The following is a 25,094-nucleotide window of genomic DNA, read 5'->3' on the forward strand; positions in this document are numbered from 1 at the left end:
GTTGGTGAGTTAGTGCATCGCGGTAGTTGTAGTTTTTATAGAGGATCTTCAATAATCCATACTGTGACCGGCTTTCAAGTCCCAGTTAAAAACATACCTTTTCTTGCTGTTTTCTTCTAGCTTAGGTACAATATCTATTTTATCACTGTACTCAGTATTAATGGCTTTTATTAATCTGCTCCAATGGCCAAAACTGAATTTGATTTTGCCACTGATTTGGTTTTTAACCTAAAATTTTATGACTTATTTTTTTTCTTTTTCTTTTTTTTTTTCAAACTTGTTCTATTTGTTGCAGTGTCTCCATTTTCACTTGATGTTGTGCGACTTGTTTTTTAATCTATTTTTTTTATCTGTCTGACTTTGTGCAGCACCTCGGGCACGGTTTTGTTGTATTTAAATGTGCTATAAACTGACTTATGATTGCACATCTCATCAACGGTCTATGGATTTGGAAAGGGCTGCAAACAAAAGCACAGTGATCTACTTTGAAGACAAGCCCTATGGTTTTATGCAAAAAAGAAATCTTCAAACATAAATGGACTAACACCAAATAAACACAGCATAGCTCACCAATAAGGGCAAAAAGTCCTTATCATCTGGTCATGCAAAGATTAAGATTTTTACCAGGTTAAATTGAAGGTTCAAAATGGAATAGCCTACAAGCTCACAATGCCACAAATGTAATTACAAATATGAATCTAGCCTATACGGAAATTTGACTTCAGGAGTTCTGGCTACATGACATTTATTTTAAACTAATGAACAGGTGAGGATGAAAATGAATGCATTGTTGTTCCCATGCTTTGTGTTCTTTTTTTTTCACTGGCATATTTGGGAAAAAATCATATAAGAGGAGAGTGATTATTATGTTTTTCCCTGAGTATCACCACCAGTTTAATCCTATTCTACTGGGAAGACCAGTACAGTAATTTAAGTCACATTACAATAACAGGCCTGCTACCTTGAAGTAGATGCAACTTCAGAAATTGCTTGTTTTATTAAGAAAATGTTTGTAGTCAGACACGTATTATAAAGTAGCAGCAATTATTAAGATTTAGGACCTGTAGATAAGGTTTGATCCTTAGACTGATATGTGTTGAAAATCAGTAATCCCTCAGAGTCTAGAGGTGCAGATGAGATGTAAAATCTTTCTTTTGTCAGTCATTACTCTTTCTCTGTGCTGTATGTCTCTCTTAGGATCCATTCTTCCGCCTGAAAGTGTTTTCACAAGGGCACCACAAACACTTTACTCCTTATTGCTTTGAGTCTTCTCAAATTCAGTGTCTGACAACAGCTCTGTGCTGTTCTTGAAAAATTTGGTTTTGAGGCATCAAGCTCCTATGATGAGAATATGCTAATCTTGCAGGGCGAAGTCACTTCATAAAATTCAGTAGGAATTTGTCTCAGTGAAGTTGTTTATGGCAGTGGTGGTTAAAGTAGGGCTCCCCCAGGGGTCAGTGAGATAGTTGCAAGGGGTCTTTAGTGCAAAATGAGTAATAATTTACTTCCACCAAAAATATATCCCAGTTAGAGAAAGCAGAAAAATGATTACTCAAATTTTCAAATTCAAAAGTACTTTATTGGCATGACAAATAAGTATTTGTATTATCAAAGCAGACATCACACATAGGACAAGAAATGAGTACATATTCATGTCCATAATCCAGAAGATCACAATGTATGTAGTTATACCTGATATATAATCTGTGTTTTCACTGTCATCACTATTATGTCTGCACCTCCATCATAGACTACTGCAAAGTTAATATCATTTGCAACAATTGCTCGCAGTGCACAGTTTTTCATGAGATGCTGGTCCGTGGCCTGACTTGTGTCTGTGTGTTGTGGCGGACGTTAGAGAAACATTGTGCTTTGTGGGACCACGGACATTTATGAATTGGAGATCCTTCATTCTGCGTCATCCCATTGGTCCATGTCACTGCAGTGTGCCTCCCCTCAGGCCCGTGCAAAGCCGTCAGTCTGCTGCCGTAGCCTACCGGGGGAAGGCTGTCCTCACCGGGGATCTCCTCTCCTCTCTGCCGGACCGGGCCGCCCTACCAAATCCTGTCCTCCCTGCAGCCCAGACGGTCAGATTCGTTATCGGGACAGCAGCAGAGGAGGGGTTCTGTGCGACTGTTTGGTCCTCTAAGGGGAGGAGTCAGTTGTTGATTCAACGCTGCAAAGAGAAGGCACCGGAGAGAAAGGTAAGATACCGTTTACGTAATAGAAATTATTGTGTGTTTTCTGTGGCTCCCGGCCGGGCTTTCAGACGCGCCTTCATGCGGCGTTTCAGTTTGTTTGTTATTGTTCGTGACTGCGAGCCTGCGACGCGCTTTGGACCTGGAGATGGAGATGAATGCGAATACGTAGCCTAATAACCTTGCCACTCCCTGCAATAGCCTATGATGCCCCGGACAGACCCCCGTTTAAATAATTAAAGTGGATGTGTGTGTATGATTTCAAAACAAAAACAAAAAAGGCTGGAAATTATAGCTCTGTCTTTTATTAGTCCGCCTTAGAGCACGCCTGAAGTTTCAATTTGATGTATAAATTATCCTCCAACATAAAGGGTGTTTATATGGATTATTTGGCTGTTATTTGGGGGTTCTAATAGGCTACTAGTGTTATTTAAGGTACGGTCTGGAGTTGAAGGAAATAGGCCCAATCATGAGTGCGCGTAATTCCGATAAAGCAATAGCCTACATTTTATAAGCTAATGATGCTATCATACCATAATAATGTTTTCATAGGAAAACTAAGTCCCCTTGTAGCGCTGTACAAGAGATAAAAATACCATAAAGTGCCATAAGGTCAATCTGTTGAGTGCCACAGACGCAACATAATTCCCAGTAGCTATTCCAGAAATATTTTGGTCAGGGATGCCGCGGGGCAGTGGGGATGTGTGGGCAGTCTGAGGTCGCTCACATGCCTCTGAAACCCGCATTGCTGATGTGGGCTTCTGTCCAGTGAAGAGATATTTAATAGGGTGTATCAGCATGGTTGCTCCCCACGGTGTAAATCGACATGCAGGCTACTGGAAGGGGCTGAAAACTCAGCTTCAGGCAACACATTGTATGGCAACAGCTCCTTAACAACAAGTGTCACATCATCCTGTAAAAAAAAAAAAAAAAAAAAAAGTAGAGACGCAGTCCCCTGTGCCAGTCATGCTTCAACTTAAAGGACAATATCACCAAAGTGCCCTGTTTCCTCCAATAGCGTTTTGAAGGAGGGGAAAGAGCTTTGGGGCAGATGCTTGTTGTGTAATAACTCCATCTGTCATTCTGATTCCATAGGTCATCAAGAGGAGGAGTGCACTACTATAGGCTCCAGCCTGCATGCATTCATGTAGAGGTTAAAAAGGCGTGGCTTATTTAATCAGGAAGGAAGGGCAGGCACTCCTGCAACTCATAACTTCTAGTCTAGAGTCACAAAATGCGATTACAGTTTGATTTTCACACATAAATAATAAGAGTTCATTCCATCTCATTTTCTCATTATGTATGCAACTAAAGCTTATCTGTGTCCAGTGTAAAGAGGTCAGGTTAAGCATTTTCTCTGAATAACTCAATTATCCCTTCTGTGCATTAGGTCAAATCTCCCAGTGCAAACCCTCTGTGACGCCTTATTAGAGTTTTTTAGGAAATGTTTACATTGTTGCCCATCAGCAGTATATTCAAATTGTCTGGCATCTATTAATAGCACGATACCTCTGGAAGCATTGCGGTGCAGAGTGGTTCCTAATGGGAACACTGGGTGCTTTGATAATCACCATGGGTATTACAGCCCATGCAGGGATGGGAACCACAGGGTAACTTGCAATATGATATTATCACAATATTTTAAATATCGCAATACTAAAGCATAGTATCGCAATATTTTGGTCATTTCTGGCATTTTGTATCGAGTAGCAATATTGTATGGCCAAATAGCGCTGCAATAAAAATGACTGAAGTGAGATGAGCAGACTGAAAACTTTATCCTATTAGATAAAATAGATGCAAAGTTTTCCTTTGTCCTTTTGTTTTCCTTTCCTAAGTGAAATTAAAATGGAAAAACAAATAGATATCTAAAAATATGTGCAGTAGAATTTTATAAAAAAGTATATGCATTAGGCGCATTATTTATAAATATGTGCATTAAGCCTACAAAATATTACAAAAATACAAAAAAAAAAAAAAGTGAAAACACCTAAAGTCTGGGAACAAATACGCCTCAAATGTGCTATCTATGCAAATTAAGTTGAAACTCCAAATATAGATACTTGGCATAAGTGTATCATCTATGTATTAGCTACCAATAATTATTAGCTTAGCTTTAGCATCCTGCCAATGATTTGAATTAATGTCGTGCGAACTGTGCGCACCATGACAGTAAGATCCAAGCAAAGCAAGGTGCTTGCTTTGTCATGATTTAAGTTTCAATAAAGCTTTTTAAACAAACTCTTCTGCCAACGTGATGACATCAGTGAACGCTACAGTTGTTGCCTGGGCAACATGAACCACCCAGAAATACTCTGTTATGCCATGAACTCAAGGCCTGCAAAGGCCCACGCCGGCTCTACCCATTCAGTTTCTATGGTATCGCTGCATATTGCGGTATTGATTTATTGTTCCACCCCTACTATACAGCTCTTGTTTATAGACAAAAATTGTTATGATTCAGGCTACTGAACCATGTCAAAAAGCAAGAAAACAGGGCTCCAGCCAAAGCCTTTGCACATTATGTAATGGTGTCTAGTGTTGCTGGTGGCCAAGGGATGGGCTGTCTATTGTGTTTTGCCTGTTGGAAATAAATGAAATATGAGGCATGGCTGCTGCAAATTAGGACTAAGACATGTTGCAGAAGCTTTTGTGTCTGTGTGCTGCCATAGTTGCTGGTAAACAGAAGGGGTATTATTTGTTGGCGACCACTCCCTTTGGGTGAAAAAAGCAGGGCTTTTGGGTACGAAAAAACAAAGACTGTTGAATGCATATTGATGTAAACCCAGCAATTTGTGATGCCCACAGGGAGAGTGCAGGCAGGGCTGCGTGGAAGGTCACAGGTTTACTCATCTTGTTGAGTCTCCTTGAGCATCCCACCTTCTCCAGGGACGTGGCTGATAACTGCAGTAGTACTCTGCTTCCTCTTGAGACACATGTGACACAGAGTCCCTTCTCAGAGTGTGTGTCAGTGCAGTATGTGAGAAAATAAATTCCCAATAACTGAGAATAATATGGGCTTATTTGTATTGGCGTTTAGCATATCTGCATCTTAGCATATCTGTAACAAATCTGATATCACATTATGAATTAAGTAAACAAGATGAAATGGCTCCGGCAAGACTGAGTTATAGCACTGAAGAGTTTGCATGTACTGTATTCCAAAGTCTCCCCTCCACTTTTTAACATGTGAAGACTGTGGAGAAATACTGTGTGGAGGATTTCTCTCAGGAAAAGGGTCTGGTATTGATCTTCAGAAGATCGCAGCTTCGAGAGAGCACAACTCCCACAGGAGAGCCCTCTTCAGCATCTACTGATTTTTCCCTCTCCTCAGTGGCATGGTTACCTAACCCCTGTAGGACTGTAGGCATTAGGGTTGCATGATACTTGAAAAAACTAACACTGTGATATGTATTTTGTTCTGTGATATATATATTGCATTATGAAAAACAGCACCAGGATGAGGTGCTGCTGATACACCTGCCTGTAGCATCCAGGGGACATTGTGTGTGGCAGTAGCCACATCTGCATGTTCACAGGCAGGTGACACACAGGCTGTGCATGTCACTAGGAGCAAATCCACTCCAGTTTTCTTGTAGATTAGTCATGGAAAAGGAGCACCTTGCCAGTTTTTTTGTTGCACTAAGCAGCAAAAAAGTTATAGCATGACCTGCTTGAGTTAATTTGTCTCACTTGACATTGCGAGTCCTGCAGTGTGACTATTGCAGATGCGCACATCGTGATAATGCTGATATATCAGCCCTTATTAGGTATTTTCGCCTGTTGCCCCAACCCTGAAACATAACAATACCTGCCTCACAGTGATTATTACCCATGCAATTTTACATGCACAGGACTGTGCAATTGTGCCCCAAACTCAAACTGAATATTTCACTTTTTATTACAATGATTCAAAGTCAAGAAATCGGCTACATATTTAGGTCAGTATTTCCACTTGGAGGGAGCTGCAAATCCCCCCACAAAAATTCTGGTTTATATATTCACTGGCAGTGAAAGAAAGTTCTCAAGGAGATTTTTTGTTTGCTCCTTAATTCTCAGTAATCCCCCAAGACGTCTCAAGAATTTGAGTTCTTGTACAGGCTGATTTATGTAATTGTTCATTCTCTGTGGCCAAGAATTCTCTAGAAGATGAGGGCAGTCAGAAACATCAAAGTGGTGCTAGAATCAGCGTGAGCAGGTGGGGGGGTTGGGGGTGTTTAAGTGGATGTTACGTCTCTTTGGCCCGCGGAGCATTTTACGATGTACTCTACAAACACACACACGCGTGCGCGTACACACGCAACATACACACACACACACACACACACAAACACACACACACACTCAGTCACTCACACACATATTCACTCATTCAAGAGAAAAGAAAACCATTAAGCTGTAAAGCGAAGATATGTTCTCTGTCTCTCAGCATCTGTGTCCATCTCTGGCTCTACTGTATTTTCCCTGGAGCCTTCTGAGGCAGGACATTAAACTTCCCATCCCCCTCTCTCCTTTCTCCACATCCTCATCATCACTTCTCTGTACTTGGTCAGACACAGTTGAGAGAGTTGGTTAAACTTACTCAGCAGAGACAGGAGTTGGTTTGGGAGTAAGCTTGGTTGTCTGGCAATTGGGGATTTACACGCCAAGTCACATGACTTGTGACCATGAATTGCATCAGGAATGCAGGATTTCCATTACTGTTGTTGTTACTGGGCAGGTCACTGTTCCTCAAGGCTAAGTTATCAGTGTTTTTTTTTTTTTTTTTTTTTTTTTTTTTTAAAAAAAAGCTCATTCCATGCTTCTGAATGCAATGCAAAAAGCTGGAATGGAAAGACGTTCATTTAAACCAAAGGCAGAAATGAAACAGATGAAATGTAAAAACAGATTAAAGAATAACTAAACTCCAAACTCCAGTTGGTGTGAAGCATGACCTCTGGTGGTGACGAGTGAGAAGCCTGGTCTGTGGTGGCAGGTGATGTCACCACCCGTAGCGTACAACAGACGGTGACATCACCTGCCACCACAGACGACGTTCCACCATTAGAGGTCAGACTGCACAGAGATCTGACTGTGGGGTTTAGAAAAAATTCATCTTTTTTTTTTTTGGTACAAACCCCAGCAAAAGTTACATCATCATTTTAACATATCCTTATTTTTATGCCATATTTTTCAGTCTTAGGTATCAAATTAGTTTAAAATGAACACTCATGATACTTTTTACTGGTTCTGATGTTTCTATAAAGACAAATGGTACCATTATCCCATGCACAAACTAGCATGTTTAATTGTGTGTGATTTTTCTGCATTCAGTACTGTCTCCTTACATACTGTCAGACTTTACAAAGGAACGTGTATCATAGCTACTGGCCGAAGAGGACAAACAGTGTCGTGTCATCCAGAAGCTTCCGCTGTGTCCATCTCTGTGTCCACATGAGTTGGATGTTTGTCTGCATGTCTGTGTATGTGTGTGCATGTGGGTGCGTGTTTTGTTTCAGGGACTTTAGATCTGATTCTACGTGACGCTTGTCTTACAAGCATCACTTAGTGCAAGGATGCAGGCCACAGGCTAAGATAGGCAAAGTGTGCACGGGTTATGAGCAGGTATACATGTGTGTGTGTGTGTGTGTGTGTGTGTGTGTGTGTGTACAGAAAATGGTGAAAAATTTTGATCACTATTTCCCACAGCCCAGTGTGATGTCCTCAAATGTCTTGTGTCTTGTTTAGTCCCAGCCAACAGTCCACAGCCCAAAGATATTTAGTTTACTGCCATAGAGGACTAAAGGAACCAGAAAATATTCACATTTGAGAAGCTGGAATCTGGGAATATACAAATTTTCTTGTCAGAGACCGTTCATACCTCTTTCTGCTCCTTCTTTAACCTGTTCATGTGTATCTCCTTTGTTGTGGAGAAAAGAGAACTTGTTGTTTTGTTTCTGCCTAAAGTGTACACATCGACTGTGTACATGTTAGAAATAAATCTTTCATTCATTCGTTTAGTCATTCATTCATTCATTCAAGTGTGTCTCACTATGCTTCTGCAAAATATGCTAATCCACCATGATTCGTGTCTTAGATGGCTTAAACCCATGTCTTACATCAGAATCAGAAATACTTTATTGATCCCAGAGGGGAAATTGGGTCAGTTGCAGTTGCTCAAATTCTCAAGAAAAAAAAAATACATATAAGCATAAGTGAAATGGTAAGAAATAGAAAAGGACATGTAGAGCTCCTTGTGTTTGTGTGTTCTTCAGCTGTCATTCTCTATGATTAAGTTTGAGGAAGTGGTTCTGCTGCTATAATGTCCAGTCTAATTTCATTTCATATTCACAGACTGCACATAAGTCGCTGCCTGCCTGTCTGGATGATGGAAAGCTTTGTCTTTGCTGAGTGAAGGCGCCGACTTCTGTGCAAAACAGGGGTTTGAATTGTGAATATTATGTGGGAAAACTCGGTTCCCTCACAATGGGAAGTTATCTGAGTCGTTAGGTAACAAATTGTATTGTCTAATTACTTGGCTATCTGTCTTTTAGTGTGGAGCGATAAGCCCTCACTAAGGCCCATTGGGCTTTAATTACAAAGCCATCACGAAGCTGTGTGTGTGTGAGTGTGTGTGTGTGTGTCTGCCTGTGCACGTTGGAGCATGTGCATGTTTGCATGCAAAGTGTGTACACATGCACATGCATCATAGATGTATGAGCATGCACATTTAACTCTGTGCATTTGTTGCTTGTATGCTTTTGATGTCTTTACGTGTGGGAATTTTTTTCTATAAATAACCAGCAGCGCATTGATGTGCTTCTCACTGCGGCTAAGGATCCTGTGCTTTAGTTAAGAAAGTCACTCTCCGTGGAATACAGATGTTGGGGAAAATCGAGCAGATGCACCAACCAAGCAAAGACGACACACTTGGGGAATGGTAGAAAAAGCTGTGTTTGAAGAGGAGGAAATAATCTGCAGGCCTTTACCCTTTGATGTCGTTGCGGACACTAAGTTCTTTATGTCACCAATGACTTGATTCTCCACTGAATGAATCCCCTGCTTTATTTACAAAGTTTTTCTACTTTTCAAACAGAACTTTCAATTAGAAATGACCTCTTGAGTCTTTTGCAGAGACAATGCAGAATACAAGTGCTTGTAATTTAAGGTCCCATTGTGAGGACATTGGCCTGTCTGTGTTCCTTTTTGCAATATAAACCATAAAGTCATGCACCCACATCACTGTGGTTGCTTTTTGAATATTGATAATTTCAGTTTCAGTCATCTCTGCGTCCTCTGCAATGTGTTTTGCAAACTGAGGCTCAAAATCAAAGCTCCAAGGAAATCATAAAGAAGGTTGAAATATACTTTAAAGAAATACTCTAGTGTATTGAGTCAAACAGCCTTTTAATGACGTCCCCAGACCGAGACAAGATGTTAGACACCATTCTCACCTCTGTACATCTAGTGGTTCGGCTCCTACGGGTAGCACTTTGTGTTAGCTTAGCATAAAGACTTGAAGTTTATGGGAGCTGTTAGCTTGGCTACGTCAAAGCGAAAAAATGAACCTTACAGCAACTACAAAGCTGTCTTATTTACACAGTGTGTCATGTGGATTTGAAATACATGTCTTAAAAACGAGCTTTGATTTAGGAGAGGTTGGTTGGAACTTACACCGCTGAATACATGTGGTCTGGATAAACTGGCAAAAGGGGATTTTGCTCTAAACTATTGCATTAAAAGATTAACAAGAAAGAAGTCGTAGTTTTATATTTGTTTCCAACATTTACATAAACTTTGTGTTTTTACTCAGTTCCTGGTGCAGGTTTTATGTTCCAAAAGGTTGTGCACTCTATCAGAGAATGCCACACGCTTTTCCTTCAAAACCTCTTGCTTGTTTGTTTATATTGTCAGTGCAGCGAGACTTGGACCACTAGGATCGAGTCTTACTGGCAGAAGACTATGTTTCATATTCAAATTAGGACTACAACTGGATGAATGTCCCAATAAACACAAACCTGCAACCTCTCTTTTGATTGCATTTTGAAGTGCATCCTAGCCGTCTGTTTTGGAGCGTTGGAATGAATGGGGAACCTGATCAAACTGATTTTTTTTTTTTTTTTTTTTTAAAGATTATTTTTTGGGCATTTCTGCTTTAATAGACATAGTTAGTGGAGAGAGGCAGGACAGACAGGGCAGAGAGAAGGGATGACATGCAGTAAAGGGCCAGGGCTGGATTCAAACCAAGGTTTTAAATAACAAAAAGTAACATATCCAGGCCAGTGTTTTACCAAAAAGTCCATAGTCCATCAAATGTGAGGATATTCAAGTATCCTAATGCAGAGAGCTTGCCAAACGGTACCTCCTTTAACATTTAAAAAAAAAAAGAAAAGTGTTGAAATCAGAATTTGATGATGCACTTTTGCAGATTGGTTGGACTCGGGATTGGAGGCAGTCTGAAAGAACTGTAACCATAGCAGCAAAACCTACGGGCTGCAACCTCACCATTGGCTCTGTGACTTTCTTCACCTGTTTGAATGGCCTGAATACCATTTTTTGGGCTCCAGAGCTTCGGCATTGATCAACAGTGAATATTTGAAGCTTCAGCTGATTATTTTAATACCCGTCTCAGTTTTTTTTTTACAAACAAACTATATCCTACTACTTACAGCATTCAGGTGATTTTTCATGCTTGTTGTGCCTCCGTGGTAGGCCCGTTTCAAACTGCATATTTGGCACCCTACCTTTGTCTTGTCATCACTCAATTTAAAGTGAGGTCTTAGGCATTTTGTCCCATAAAGTCGATTAAAGTGATAAATTTATGAGAAAAAAACTAACAGATTCATGAGGTAATATGTTGTGATTCTGGGCTAAAATCACCAGGATTTCCTTGTTACTAAATGCAACTGCAGAGTAGAATTTAATGAGGTCATCAGATGCAGGCCTGATACACGGCAAGCGGCAGCAAAGTCAACACATGTAGAGCCTTGACCAAAAAAAAAAAAAAAAAAAAAAAAAAAAAGCAAAAAAAAGAGTAATTTTTCCAATTTTCTCATTAATTTGTGAGGTTTTTTTTGTTTGTTGTAAATGTACGGCTATAATCTCTGAAATTCTGAGTTTTTTCTCAGTGTATTACCCCCTCAGCTCTCTTTTTTCATTGTAGGTCGTAGTCTTCCCTGTAACAGTCATTAAAAAGTATAAATATAGCACAAGAATGAGCTGACAAAATGTATTTAGCTGTTCGCTGTTATTGTAAGCCTACATTTAGAACAAAAAAGAACATCTGAATCCCAAAATTGTAAACTGAATACCTACCCAACGAAAATCTAAATAGTGGAATATTTGGGTCCAGCCGTATATGGCAATTACCTGTATTGTACTTTCACTTTGCTTATTATGGAGGTAATGTAACAGTGTTGTGCTTTATATGTCAATAATCTGATTTTATACACATTTCTAACTTTGATATTTCAAAAAAAATCCTTGGCTTCCCCCCAAAACAGTGAAACACTCGTTAAATGCCACGCTCTTGGCAATGAGCCTCACATTTCTGGGCTCATTCTGGTGTTTTGTTGCGTTTTTTTCCCCCCTTTATTTTGTCGTCTTGTGGATGACTGGGACAAATGTAAACAGTATGACATCACCTCAGGATATTTCCAGCACAGTCACATTTGGAGGACTTTTTCAGCTCTCTAAAATATCAACAGTAAACATGGGGGCTCTTGGTGTCAGTCCCTCAGAGTCACAGAGCAAGAGCTTGTGTTGTGGACCCAGAGGATGGGAGGATCAACAGAGCTGCACCTCTGGGGCTCCCTGTAAGAGGAAAAGGGAGGCAGGTTAGGTGCTGCAGTGTTACATAAATCCAGAATCTTTGTGCTTAAAGCTTTAGGCTGATTTGATATAAAAGCGTGCATCATTTTTAAACCTCACAGATGTTGCCTTTTCTATAATCACAGTAGCAGAGACGCCATCTTTGTTCTTAAAATAGATGTTAAATTATTGTCATGTCATATTGCACATCTTAACCACATGGTCTTGTTTGACATAGTGCCAAAATGGAGACAGCGACCGTCAGCTGGGCTGTTTTAATTGGTCTGGAGTTGCATGAATCATCTCATGCTCCCATTGCTCTCAGGGCCTGGCTATGAAAGGCCGCCGTCACCTAATGGAAGCAGAAAGAGTTGTCTGTGTTGTCTATCACTGGCTTTCCTCTGCCTCTTCCTCCCTCACCCCTGAATCTCTCCGTCAGAACGATCACAAAGTTCTCATCTTTGTGTCTCATGCCTGTGACCTTCTTCCTCATGTGTGTGAGGCTGAGTGATATGCAGGCAAGGTCACCAGCCATGCCTGCCCCTCCTGTTTTCACTTTGAATCAGCTCTGTGTAAATAACACAAACAGAGGTTCAGAAATAAAATGGTTGAATTTAATGAAAAAACAACATTATTTAAAGGTCAGAATTTGAAACAGGTTGTTGTCATTGTATCTACGCAGGTTTCAGGAAATGTCATTTTGCTGTACCTAGGTCAGGCCGCAGCCCCGCTGTTTACGAACAAAATCCCGTGGGAGGCTTAGGAGTGTTCTTTAATGATGTGAAGCCACAATTATTATGCTGTGCTTCGATTAAATATTGATACTGCACATTGTCTTGTGCTGCAGTACTTAGGGGACCTAATATGTGTCTTGCTCACAGTGACATTACATACATGGCATTGGGTTTAACAGCAGTTTTTCTCTGTCAGAAATTACAGTAGCTTAAAAAAAAGAATAAAAATGCACACAAACAAGTAAATCTGGTTAACAGAATGAGGACAATTTCTAAAAAATATCCCGCCATAAAAGCGTGTTATTTGCAAAATTTTCTTCCCCAGCTATAATAATTGCACTACTACTACCACTACAACTGATAATAATAATAATAATCTTTATAAATGAATCCTTATATAGCACCTTTCATACATGAATTGCAAAAGGAAGTAAAAAAAAAAAAAGTCAAATAAAAAAGACAAAACCTAAACAAGCAAAGACATAAAAAGCATGATGCAAAGTTGGCCCCCTCCTCCCTGTCTAAGCTAACTACCGGCAGCAAGTTTTCATTCAATGGCCGATGCCCAGAAGAGTCCCGAGCTCAGCAAAACAAAAAAATCCAGGCAGAGGGCAGGGTCTCTGACACACACACACCAACACACACTTCTAGTGGCTCAGAAGTGATGACTGAGAGAAACTATTTTTGTATGGTTCTGTACATTGTTTTTTTTAGGAAAATCCTACTTATTCTGCTGTCAAAACATCTCAAGCATTACCATTTTAAGATAGCTGCAAGTAGTATGGTTACAATGATGCATTTTATATCTCCATAAAATGACTTTCTGTATAATTATATATTGTCTGACAAATTCCCACGAATGCCTATGAAGACCATTGCACTTTTTATTTGACACTGTCACTTGTGATTCACTGTGATTTAGGCCTTGTCATTTCCTCCATCAAGTCTCCCCATAATGTTTAATGTGGTTAATCTCCTTTTCCAGGGCAAGGGGCTGCTGACAGCACAGAGGAAACCTAACAGGATGAAGGACAATCCGTCAGTTCAGAGCTAGTTCAGAACGAGTGGAACTGCAGTGGAAGTGGGCGAGGAAGCGAAGGAGCCGGGGGGAAGGAAACCACATGCCCGGGCCTCGGAAAGGATCCAAGTCAGTGATGTTCTCCTCCGGCGGGGATTACCTCCTCCCCGCTGTCTCCCTCTCGCTCTCTCTTCCTCACTCGTACAACAGAGCAGCAAGCCAGCTCCAAGACTGTGAGCCGTGAGCGCTCGCTGTGCGCGCCTGCACACTTACACATACAAACTCGTACGTGCAAATACACACAAGCACACACCTGCGCGTGTGCGTACACACACACCGGGTTGCATCTTGCTCATGGTCTCTGGCCTGCGCACCACAGCTCCAGCCCCTGCTCCAGCTCCAGACCATGAAAAGGCCCAAGCAGCAGACGGGGCCCTTGAGCTTCCTCAACTTCTTCAGCCGGAAGCCCAAATCGGAGCCGAGACCCGAGAGGCCCGTGGAGGCCTGGCCCAGAGAGGAAGTGGCCATCACCCTGACCCCGAGCGAGCATCCGGAGCAGGTGAGGGAGGGGCTTCAGCTCCAGTGTTGTCTTGGAGTGAACGAAAGAAAGGAAGTGAGCCGATGTCACTTGTTTAGTGTAGTTATTTTGATTAGTACTTGTTATTCAGCTTGACTTTTGACCTTAGTTGACGTGGGAGTTGGTAACATTTACATTTATTTGTCTCATTTTTATTTGATCTAGTTTGAGGTGAAGTTGTTATATCCCTGTACAGAGTTCATTGGTAGTCTTCTATGGAGTCCCCAAAGGCTCATGGTGAGATTATTATTATTATTTTTTGCGTTACCTTGCAATAAATTTTGTGTTCCCTCACAATATTTTGTGTTTTCTCAGAGAAAAAAATTGTGTTCTTTCGCAAAAACTTTTCCGTTTCCTCTCAAAACTTTTCTACTTAAGGTTCTGTTCCCTCTGAGCTGGATGTCTGTTTCCGCTCGGCTGCTCTCAGCTCATAGGTCTCTTGATCTGAGAATGTGTTAAAGTTTACTTCCACCGCTCACATAACGGTGTCTGTTGAGCAGTAGAACTATATCAGCAGAATTAATGCTGAGTTCAAAGTCAAAGTCAATGAGCTGATCCATGCTGGGGTGCTGTACCTCTGTGCTGGGAGCAGCTGAGTGGAAATAGACATAAAGCTCAGAAGGTACCGAAGTAGAAAAGTATTACGAGAGAATGCAAAATTTATTGAGAGAGAACCTAAACCATATTGTGAGGTGATGCAAACTGTTGCAAGACAATGCAGAAGTTATTGCAACGGAAACCATTTTAATAATAACGTTAACAATTATAATAATAATGATAATAATCATAATAATACAGAATAATAATACAGAATAAAACAGGATATGTTAAATAGCTCGTTGCTATTTTCACTTTTTTTCAGTTTGAGTATTTTTATAGTACAGAAGTATACACTATAGATTGATTTTAATTATTTGTGTATATAGTTATGTTTATTTGTTATGTCTCATTTTTAATTTAGCTGTAATAAATTTGGCGTGTAAGTGCTTCAGAATACACAAGAAAGAACCTGAGGGGAGGTGGTAGATCATTAACTGCTGTTTATCATCTGCTGCTTACTTACACTCAAATCCATTAGAGCGTTCGTTTAATTGCCCTGCAATTTCTAGTAATTCTGTTGCCAAGAAACCAAGTGGCTCGAGTGCGTGTGCCTCTCGTACAGACACCTATGCCGACGTTACTGTAAATGCAAGGACATTGCACTTGCTTACATTTACTGCCTGGATCCTTAATCCTGTCGCTAAAATAATTCCTTTCTTTTGTGAACTGAGGCACAATCAGGGGCGGATCTAGACAAATATTCATGGGGTGGCAAGAGGGTGGCATGGAGATTTTAAGGGGTGGCAGAAATATATATGCTAATTTAATACCAAACGATCCCATATATCAATATTTGCTTGGAAAACCCCCAAATGAGGATATTTTAACTCAAAAACATTCCATTATTGTGGTACATGAGTAAAGCATTGAATAGGAAACCAAAAGGTGGCATTAGAAATATATATTTTGATTTATTTATTTATTCATTTATCAACCCCTTAAATAGTAGGAGTGTCATCTTTTGCTGAATTTACTTGCACTCGGACATTTGAGTCTCGTAACAGCCAGTTTCCGAATAACCACAATTAAAAAATAAATAAATAAACTGTCTGAAATTGGGGTGGCAACTAGGGTGGCAAGGCATTTTTCTAGGGGGGCAGCTGCCACCCCCTGCCACCCCCTAGAACCGCCTATGGGCACAGTCTTTATTTTTTTCTGTGTTACTGCAAGTATGACGATTTTCTTTTTTGTATGAACTGTATTGAGTGCTCTGTTATTTTGTCAGCCCCAGAACATCACAGCAGAAGAGGCTGGAGAGTCAGGAGTTTGTGGAACAGAAAGAGGAGAAGGAGGAGGGCTGATGGCAGCAGCTGACGTGGGTGAGGATGGCGGCGCCACAGCAGAGTGTGTGGGCGGGGTCAGCAGCGGCTCCACCGGCGTCCTGTCTCTTTCCTCCTCCAGTCAGGATCAGCTATTGGGCGAACACCTCGAGGAGTGCCCACTGTGCCTGCTCAGCCAACCGCGTTGCCACTTCCCACGGCTCACCTCCTGTTCCCACCGAGCATGCTCCGATTGCCTCCGCCAGTACCTGCGCATCGAGATATCAGAGAGCCGGGTGGGCATTGCGTGCCCGCAGTGCCCCGAGACGCTCGCCCCGTTGGATGTTCGTGCCATCCTTGATGACCGGGCTCTGCTAGAACGCTATGAGGAATACCAGTTAAGGCGCTTCCTTGCAGCTGACCCAGATACACGCTGGTGCCCTGCACCTGACTGCAGGTGAGGACCAAAACCACCATCACAATCATTACTGTCAATGTCCATTTCTGAGTAAAATCAAGCAGTATTTTCCTGGTTTTCTAGCAGACATTGCCATTTCCTCCACATTTGCACTAGAAAACCTTTAAAGGAATACTTCACTCTTAAAGCTCCCATGAAATGTACTTTTATTTTGTTGATTTGATGTATTTCCTGTTGAAACAGCATGTTTGGGCGGGACATAGTGCAGGAAAGGATCAGTTGCTAGTGCAAACCAACAGGATATTTTTTTTGAGTGGATGAGAGAGGATGTTTAAAGATTTGTGAGGGTTTTATTGGTTAGTGCAGGATGTCACTATTTCAGATAGTCTGTTTTACAGGAAGTCATGTGAGATCATTTCATGGGGACTTTAATGCATCATTTTTGAAGCACGTACTCACCGCGTGCTGCTTTCAGTCCCTGATGAAGACAGTTTTACTTGCAAGCCTCAACAGTAAACTTGTTTTTCAAAAATACCCATCATCAATCCATTGGAAAGAAACTAGGTCTGGAATTTTACATTTTTACAACAGCAGAACACTATCAGACACTATTCATTTTCCTCAAATCTCGCTGCTAAAACTGCTTCTGCAAAATCCTCTCATCCACGGTCATGAAGCGTGCTTACACAACTAAACACTTCTTTTCCACTGGGTAAGAGATGGTCAGTGTTTCTGGAAACAGGAATTTATGATAAAGGCTTGTGAGTAAAACTTTCTTTGTTGGGGGATTAAAGGCAACACATGATGGGCACTTGATACAAAAACGATGCATTATGGGTGAAGTACACCTTCAAGTCCAAATCCTTGAGTAAAAAGACACACACCACGGATTCCCCAACACTGAAAACTACATGTAGTATGTAGAAAGGAAACCTGCATAGAGAAAATAAGTAGACCTCTCTAGATTCTTGAGAAACTTACAGCTATTAATATCCTCAGATACACAATAGCATTCCACTGTAATTATCTTAAAAAACTTAAAACCCTAATTTCACAGTGCATCATGACATCTCTTGTTGAAGTCCTGTCATCCCACTGCATTGAAGACGTTTTTCAGTGTCAGATTGATTGACTGAGCCTTTGATGGATGAAGTGACAGCATGTAAAAGCTAAATTGGGCATGAATTCCAAAGGCTGGTAAAGTCATGATTACAGTGATAACACTTGCCCACACTGAGACAAAACAGACTTGAGCGTTTAGGAGTATAAAGGGCTGAAATGAGCTGGTTGAGTCAAGCTTATTTTTCACGTGTAAGTCAAACTATTCAAGAATCTATTTGAAGAAATCTAAAAGTTATATGGCCAAATAAATGCTGGATTAGGGGATAAGTGGATAAGTGGAGAAACAGATCATGCAATGCCATTTCCTATGTTTCCTGTGTAGCTACAATTGCCAAAAAAAAAAAAAAAAAAAAAAAAAAAAAAGTCATCAACTTTAAACAAAAGCGAAAGGTAAATGTTACATTTTGGTATTGGTCCACTGAATCAACAGAGAGAAATCTATTGTAGTAGAAGCAGATATACCAATTTCCCCACCAACAGTAGCCTCATTGGTCCAATCCAGGTACAAGACACTATTTATTTATTTCTAACTAGATATTTTAAGCCTTACTTTATATTTGGTTTGCCGACACTGTCAACAGTTGTCTCTTGTACCATATCCCGCATTTATATTTTTCCTAAAATGTAAACAATGGGTTCTGACGTCTTGACAGTAACAAGATGTTTGTTTACATCTGCTGCAAACATGGTAGTGCCCGATGAGCTCACATGGAGAAGGAGAGGATTACCAGGACGGCAGACTGTCCAATCACACTGCTGGACAGCCTCCAGCCGCGTTGGCACCATTCCAAAATTTTAGAGGTCCCTGCAGCAAAAAATGATGCCCCACGCCTGGGCATCAATTTATCCTTAATGTGCTGGAAGGGCAAAGGCTGGGGGCATTCTGGGAAATGTAGGCAATCACAAAACACTAGAAGCTGATAAAACCTGTTAGAGGGAAAGTGGCTACAGAAACGAAGTAAATTACAGAAATGTAGCACAAAGTGCGCTACACTGAACGGTTTGATAGTTGCTATTGTTCATATATACTTCACTGCAAACCACGAGACAGTTATGGTTGACTGATCTAATCCTCTTTCCTATATGAGTATCATTTCAATAGCAAAAGTCCACATGAAAAAGTACCTAAAGGATTAAATTCCACTGTATGTATTTTATCTCATGGAACAAAACGTAGTGTGGCTCCGTGCAGCACTATTTTTAGAATTTCTTGCAAATCCCAGACATGGGGCTTTTGGGCTAGATGGCGGATGGCAGAAATGCCACCTTTCATCCCATAACATTTTGCCAGGCTTTGGCTCTGCAGTGCAGTGCAGTGTTTTTGTTCCCTGACCACAGACAGTGTGTGTTTCTGTGCTGTTGTTGAGGACACGTGCATGACACAGCACACAGATTCATTGCCGTATCGTACACTGTTTCTTGTGTGGAAGGGTAACAGGATAGGAGTGCTGATGGGAAATCGTCATGGAGGTTTGTGTATGTGTGTGTGTGTGTGTTTGAACTTGCGCTCAGTGAGTATTCATGCTTCTAGGCGGTATGGACCCCCTGTCTTTCTCTGACAGTGTGCTGGACTGGGTGGTAGACTGACTGTCTGTGCTCCCAGTCTGCTCCTGATGAATGACTGGAGCAAAAATCAATACACCGATCTGTCTGATGCTGTGGTGAATAAAATATGACACAGAAAAACAACTAGTCTGGTATCTAAAGTATCTGTAACACAGCCGATCCTGAACAGCGATGCAGGATTCTGGACTTTCAAACATCACAGTGAATGAATGAAGTTTAAAAGGCTTCTTTGAAAGCATTAATAATGCCTGGAGTATGCAGCGGAGCATAAGGTGATGGAGAAAGTATAGCCTTTGAAGTGTTGCTGCATTACGTAAGCTCGTCATTCACAGCTGTGGCGTGTGTATTCCCGTGTCCCTAACATACACACATTCCTAGAGGTCTTAGTGACAGCGGCTTAGCTGGAGATTATGTCGGCTTTGGGAACGTGTTGCAAAATGTGTATTTTTTACTCTGTGCTCACACACTTGTGTCTATGTGAATGCATTGTACTGTACATTGTGTACCCCCCCACCCCACCCATGTTTTTGCTTGTATTTTTGAGTGAGAATCAACACTGAATATTTCAGCATAGCTCGAAGCTACATGAACTGCTTGTGAAAATGTATTTTTTATGTAAATTGAGTCTCAGAGAAGCTGATCACACGTAGCCAGCCTTTTATCGAATATGATTTAAGTTTTATGGGGAGTTTCTTATACACGCTCCCCCAAAAAAATGTTCTCCTGGTTTGTTTTTCTGACCAGGTACAACAAGTTCTCAGTTGAAGCTAGAGCTGTCCTCACTCCACCTTTTGGACTCCAGAGCTTCGGTAGTGATCAACAGCGAATATTCAAAGCCTTGGCCAGGGATGGGGTGGGGGTGGTGTGGATCAGAGTCAAAAGCTTTCCAAAACATTTGTTTTGGCTGCTTCTGCTCTCTGTCCACTCACTGTCTACCTTGCTCAACCATCTCTCTCTCTCCCTCTCTCTCTCTCTCTCTCTCTCTCTCTCTCTCTCTCTCTGCAGCAGTCCCTCACAGGTCTTACGTTCTGTCTGTAATATTTCTCACTGAAACAGCCCTATGTGCCTTCAATCCTGTGTTCTCTCAACATAATAATAATTTCCATACTTGTCATATGAATATATAATGCCATATCTGACTACTATCTGAAAAGGTGTTTATTGTTCTTCCAAAGATGTTCTCTTATTGAAACACTACATAATACGTTAGCTACATACACAATGTTGTGTTCCCTCATTATAAGAAGAGTTATGACCATAATGTCGATGTCCTCTGGTATATTAGCAACATGCATATTCTGATTGTTCCTGATGAGTAAATAATATTGGAAATTGCATTTAAAAATGGTACTGAGATAGTGAGAACAAAGACACTGACAAGTCGACAGGTGGACAGACTGATCATTTACCCCGACCTGAATAAAAATGAAAACTATCTTTCCAGTTTAGACTGGCTATTGTAGTGAGTCAGTTAAACTAGCTACTGTACAGTTGATGAAAGGTCAACAGTTTGAAAACTCTGCTGAATGACGGAGATGTGAGGGCGTATTTCCCAGCAGGCTATGCTAACAGTTTGATGTATGAAGTTTGACCCACAGCCGGTGGTCTGTGACATGGCAGAGAAATGAAAGGGATGGCCACAGGACTGTGCTGCTTTCCTTGGTTTCTGTAACATCAAAGAAAAGAGCAACAGTGCAGATCTGTTCCCAAACGAAATTTGACTGGCTTGAATGATTTCAACAGCCCGCAATGTCACAATCCTATAACCATCTGTTTTCTGAGAACTTTTCCAGGCCTCTTAGAGTCATGAGGTGTAGAATATGTAGCAGATAATTCAGTTTTTGCTGTTTTCTTTGGTAACATTTTATACACGAGCAAGTCCACACAAGCACAATACAGACTGTTAGGCATAAGCTAATTGAGAGACAGACAAACTTTGTTGTTCAGTCATCTGTTCCTTGTGAATCAAACATAGTCAATGGAAATCTATGGATGATGCAGTGAGACCATTTTTTAAATTTGTTCTTTATTTAATTGGTCAGCAGTTGACTGCACTGCAAAAACTCAAAATCTTACCAAGATTATTTGTCTTATTTCAAGTCAAAAATGTCTTATTTCTAGTCAAAATATCTCATTACACTTATAATTAAAATAAGACATGATCACCTCAGAAGTAACTTGTTTTTAGACAATTTTCACTTGTTTCAAGTGAAAATTCACTTGAAACAAGTGAAAATTTGCTTGTTTCATTGGCAAAATTTGCCAGTGGAAAAAGTGAAAATTCACTTGAAATAAGTGAAAATTAGCTAGAAACAAGAAACAAATTTTGCCAATGAAACAAGCAAATTTTCACTTGTTTCAAGCAAATTTTCACTTGAAACAAGAGACACTTGTCTAAAAACAAGTTACTTCTGAGGTGATCATGTCTTATTTTAAGTGTAATGAGATATTTTGACTAGGCATAAGACATTTTTGACTTGAAATAAGACAAATAATCTTGGTAAGATTTTGAGTTTTTGCAGTGTTATATGGAACAGTACTGATGTTTATTTAGTCTATTTATTCATTCTTTGTTTTTCAGTGTTCATTTCTAGAATTGGGTGACAATTGAATTTCTTTATAACATTATTTGTGTAGGAAAGCAGCCTTCTGAGTACAGGTGCAAAATTGGTACACAATCCACACAGAAGCTTTGATTCCAGATCAAAAAAATCACTGTATTGGATGCCATATTGGTAATGGAATTGTTCCCTTCTAAAATTGGTATTGGTCTCAAAAATCCCATATCACTCGGGCAATAATTCACTATTAAGTATCCTTGAGCAAGATACTGAATCCCTACCTGATTCTTGCCTGGTTCTGTTTTGTAGCTGCCCATCTGGCCTCCCTGTGGAAGGAGGGAAAGCAAACAGAATCCCTCATATTCTTTACATCCATTCATTTTATCCACAGTTTCTCTCTCTCTACAGCTATGCCGTGATAGCTTATGGCTGCGCCGAGTGTCCCAAGCTGAGCTGCGGCCGTGAGGGATGTGACACCGAGTTCTGCTACCACTGCCGCCAGCTGTGGCATCCTGACCAGACGTGTGACCAGGCCCGGCGCCAGCGAGCCCGCCACACCTCAGGCGGCAATGATGCCTCCACACTGTACGTCTTCAATGAAGAACCCGGAGGAGGTACGGGGGGCAGCTACTGCATCATTTTCTTTTTCTTTATCACAACACTTACACGATACCTAATAATTTAGGGCTTGTTTTCCCCCTGAAATACTGTGTTACAGTCTTTCCCAGAGGCTTTCCTTCAGTGTTGGCTTTTTTTTAAGTTAACCCTTAAGCCCTGCAAGTCACATTGGGGGATTTGTCTGAGCTCTGTTCAAACTTACAGAACTTTATTTGAAATTCTGATGGAGATTCAAAGGTTTCCTAAAATGCTAAACATGTCCTGCTGAATTAAAGTGAAATGTGTGGAAAATAATGCCAAAGACATGTAATGTATTTTCTATTTGATGTAATTCTGCAGCTATAAACTGCAAAAACGCAAAATCTTACCAAGATTATTTGTCTTATTTCAAGTCAAAAATGTCTTATTTCTAGTCAAAATATCTCATTACACTTAAAATAAGACATGATCACCTCAGAAGTAAATTGTTTTTAGACAATTTTCACTTTTTTCAAGTGAAAATTCACTTGAAACAAGTGAAAATTTGCTTGTTTCATTGGCAAAATTTGCCAGTGGAAAAAGTGAAAAATCACTTGAAATAAGTGAAAATTAGCTAGAAACAAGAAACCAATTTTTGCCAATGAAACAAGCAAATTTTCACTTGAAACAAGAGACAGTTGTCTAAAAACAAGTTACTTCTGAGGTGATCATGTCTTATTTTAAGTGAAATGCGATATTTTGACTAGGAATAAAACATTTTTTGACTTGAAATAAGACAAATAATCTTGGTAAGATTTTGAGTTTTTGCAGTGTAAGTATTATGTAGCTTCAACAAATCGATCCAAATATCCAGATACTAAATATGCGTGTGACCTTGTCATATACTATAGAAAAAAAATGTTGTTTTTTTTAAGCTACTCAACAGGAAATTTAAGGAAAACTCATTGCACAAATCATCAAGGGGTTAAGGTTGATGAGCAAATTCTCACCCTCTTGTTCTAGATGCAGAGGAGATCAAAGCATGCCCGCGCTGTGGTGCCTACATCATGAAGACCAATGATGGCAGCTGTAACCGTATGAACTGCACTGTGTGTGCCTGTCAGTTTTGTTGGCTGTGTATGCAGGAGATCACCGATGTGCACTACCTCAGGTACCAAGCCACAGCTGTGCGCACAAGTCGCTCATATTTATGCATGCGTACACATTCACATGCACAGCCAGCTCCTGTCTCCAACGGGAAACTAGGATTTTATTCACCTTGAAAAGAGGTTGTGCACTTAAACAACCTTGGTTTCTGGGACCTGGGCGGTTAAAAATGAGCCTTACCAGAGAAAGAGCAGCAGAATTTGATCCTTGCCTCGGGGTGCTGTGAGGCGAGATAACGCCTGATGGCACTCGTTCAATGCCGGCATTTACAAGAAGTGATGCTCTCTTCTTCTTCTTCTTGCAGGATGACAACGTAATGACGGTATTCAGTGGCAAATGCCAAAAACACCGTTATCTCATCTAAAATGGGTCTAAAGCAATAGGTAGCATGAGATGAACAACTAGCCAGTCAGCAAGCCGTGTCCGTGTCATTGTTTTGAAGCTGCACTACTTTAAACGGCACTTTCGTCTCGGCTGCCATTGATTTTTCCAGTCCTGGAGAGGAGCCACTGCTGACTTGTCATCAATTAATCAGCTCTATCTGCCTCCATATTTCCATGCGGCAGATGGCAATGTATGTAACTTAAACTGAGGGACTGACTTGAGGCTGAGTAGCTAAATTTAAAGAAGCGGTTAAATCTCTCCGCTGGCCAAGGTTCAGTCAAGACTTATATTAGATGTAGCTGGCAAGGTGTAGATGTGGGTATAATATTTTAGACAGGAATATGATTTTCATGTGTTAATTGGTTTATGTCTTGAGCTCTAACAGAGTGAACTTGTGTGTCGGTGCATATGTCAGAGAGAGTCTGTGTCCTTGCATTTCCATGAACCACATTTTCCTGCCATCTTCTCCTTTCCTTTGTCCTCCCCCTCCCCCCTCCTTCTCCTGTCATCCATGTCTGCCTTTCACACTACAAAAACAGCCCAATGTCCTATAGAAGGACAAAGCTTTTAGCACCTCACAGCAGATCTGCCAGTTCAAAACAACAGAGCACAACTAAAATATCTCACCATTACCCCCCCCCCACTTAGGCCTTTAGCACCCCAAAGTGATATTTGCTCCTGTACTATAAACTTGTGCTCTGGGAAATCGCCTCAAGGCACTATTAGCGTTGCTTATATCATCAGTATGTGCTGCTGCAACAAGCTAATTACTGCATGATTAAGATTAAACAGTATGCTGAGAGATTGGAAGTGATGCAGTGATGCTGCATTTCAGGACCATTTTTTAGAAAGCCTTAACCTAAAACAGTTGAAAAAGAGAAAAGGAGAGCTGCTCGGATGCTTAATTTTCAATTATGTGATCTGTATTTTTCATAGCAAGTGACAGAGTAAACCCCCAGACTTTAATCACTAGGCTTTTCCTTTTAACCTACAGCAAGGTGAAATGGATGGTAGCTGCAGATGGCCATATTTCAGGGAGGCTGTGCAAAGCTTAAATGATGGGGATGAGATCATTCACTTTCAGTTATGATAGGCTCAGACTAAGAAACTGGGTTAGGTTGGTGC

General features: G+C 40.7%; 1 protein-coding gene across 2 annotated transcripts in view; it reads left to right on the forward strand.

The window, feature by feature from the left end:
• Positions 1-1,970: 1,970 nt before the first annotated feature.
• The window catches only part of LOC115355795 (E3 ubiquitin-protein ligase RNF19A), a 33,534-nt gene continuing 10,410 nt past the window's right edge, over positions 1,971-25,094 (forward strand). For both annotated transcript variants that reach the window (XM_030046679.1, XM_030046680.1), the window contains exons 1-5: positions 1,971-2,204; positions 13,707-14,298; positions 16,142-16,632; positions 22,251-22,456; positions 23,442-23,589. In XM_030046679.1, the coding sequence (XP_029902539.1) occupies positions 14,146-14,298; positions 16,142-16,632; positions 22,251-22,456; positions 23,442-23,589 (998 nt within the window). In that variant the 5' untranslated portion in view covers positions 1,971-2,204; positions 13,707-14,145. The remainder of the gene's footprint in view (positions 2,205-13,706; positions 14,299-16,141; positions 16,633-22,250; positions 22,457-23,441; positions 23,590-25,094) is intronic.

Source organism: Myripristis murdjan, chromosome 24 (genome assembly GCF_902150065.1).
Source record: "Myripristis murdjan chromosome 24, fMyrMur1.1, whole genome shotgun sequence".
NCBI classification, from domain to species: Eukaryota; Metazoa; Chordata; class Actinopteri; order Holocentriformes; family Holocentridae; genus Myripristis; species Myripristis murdjan.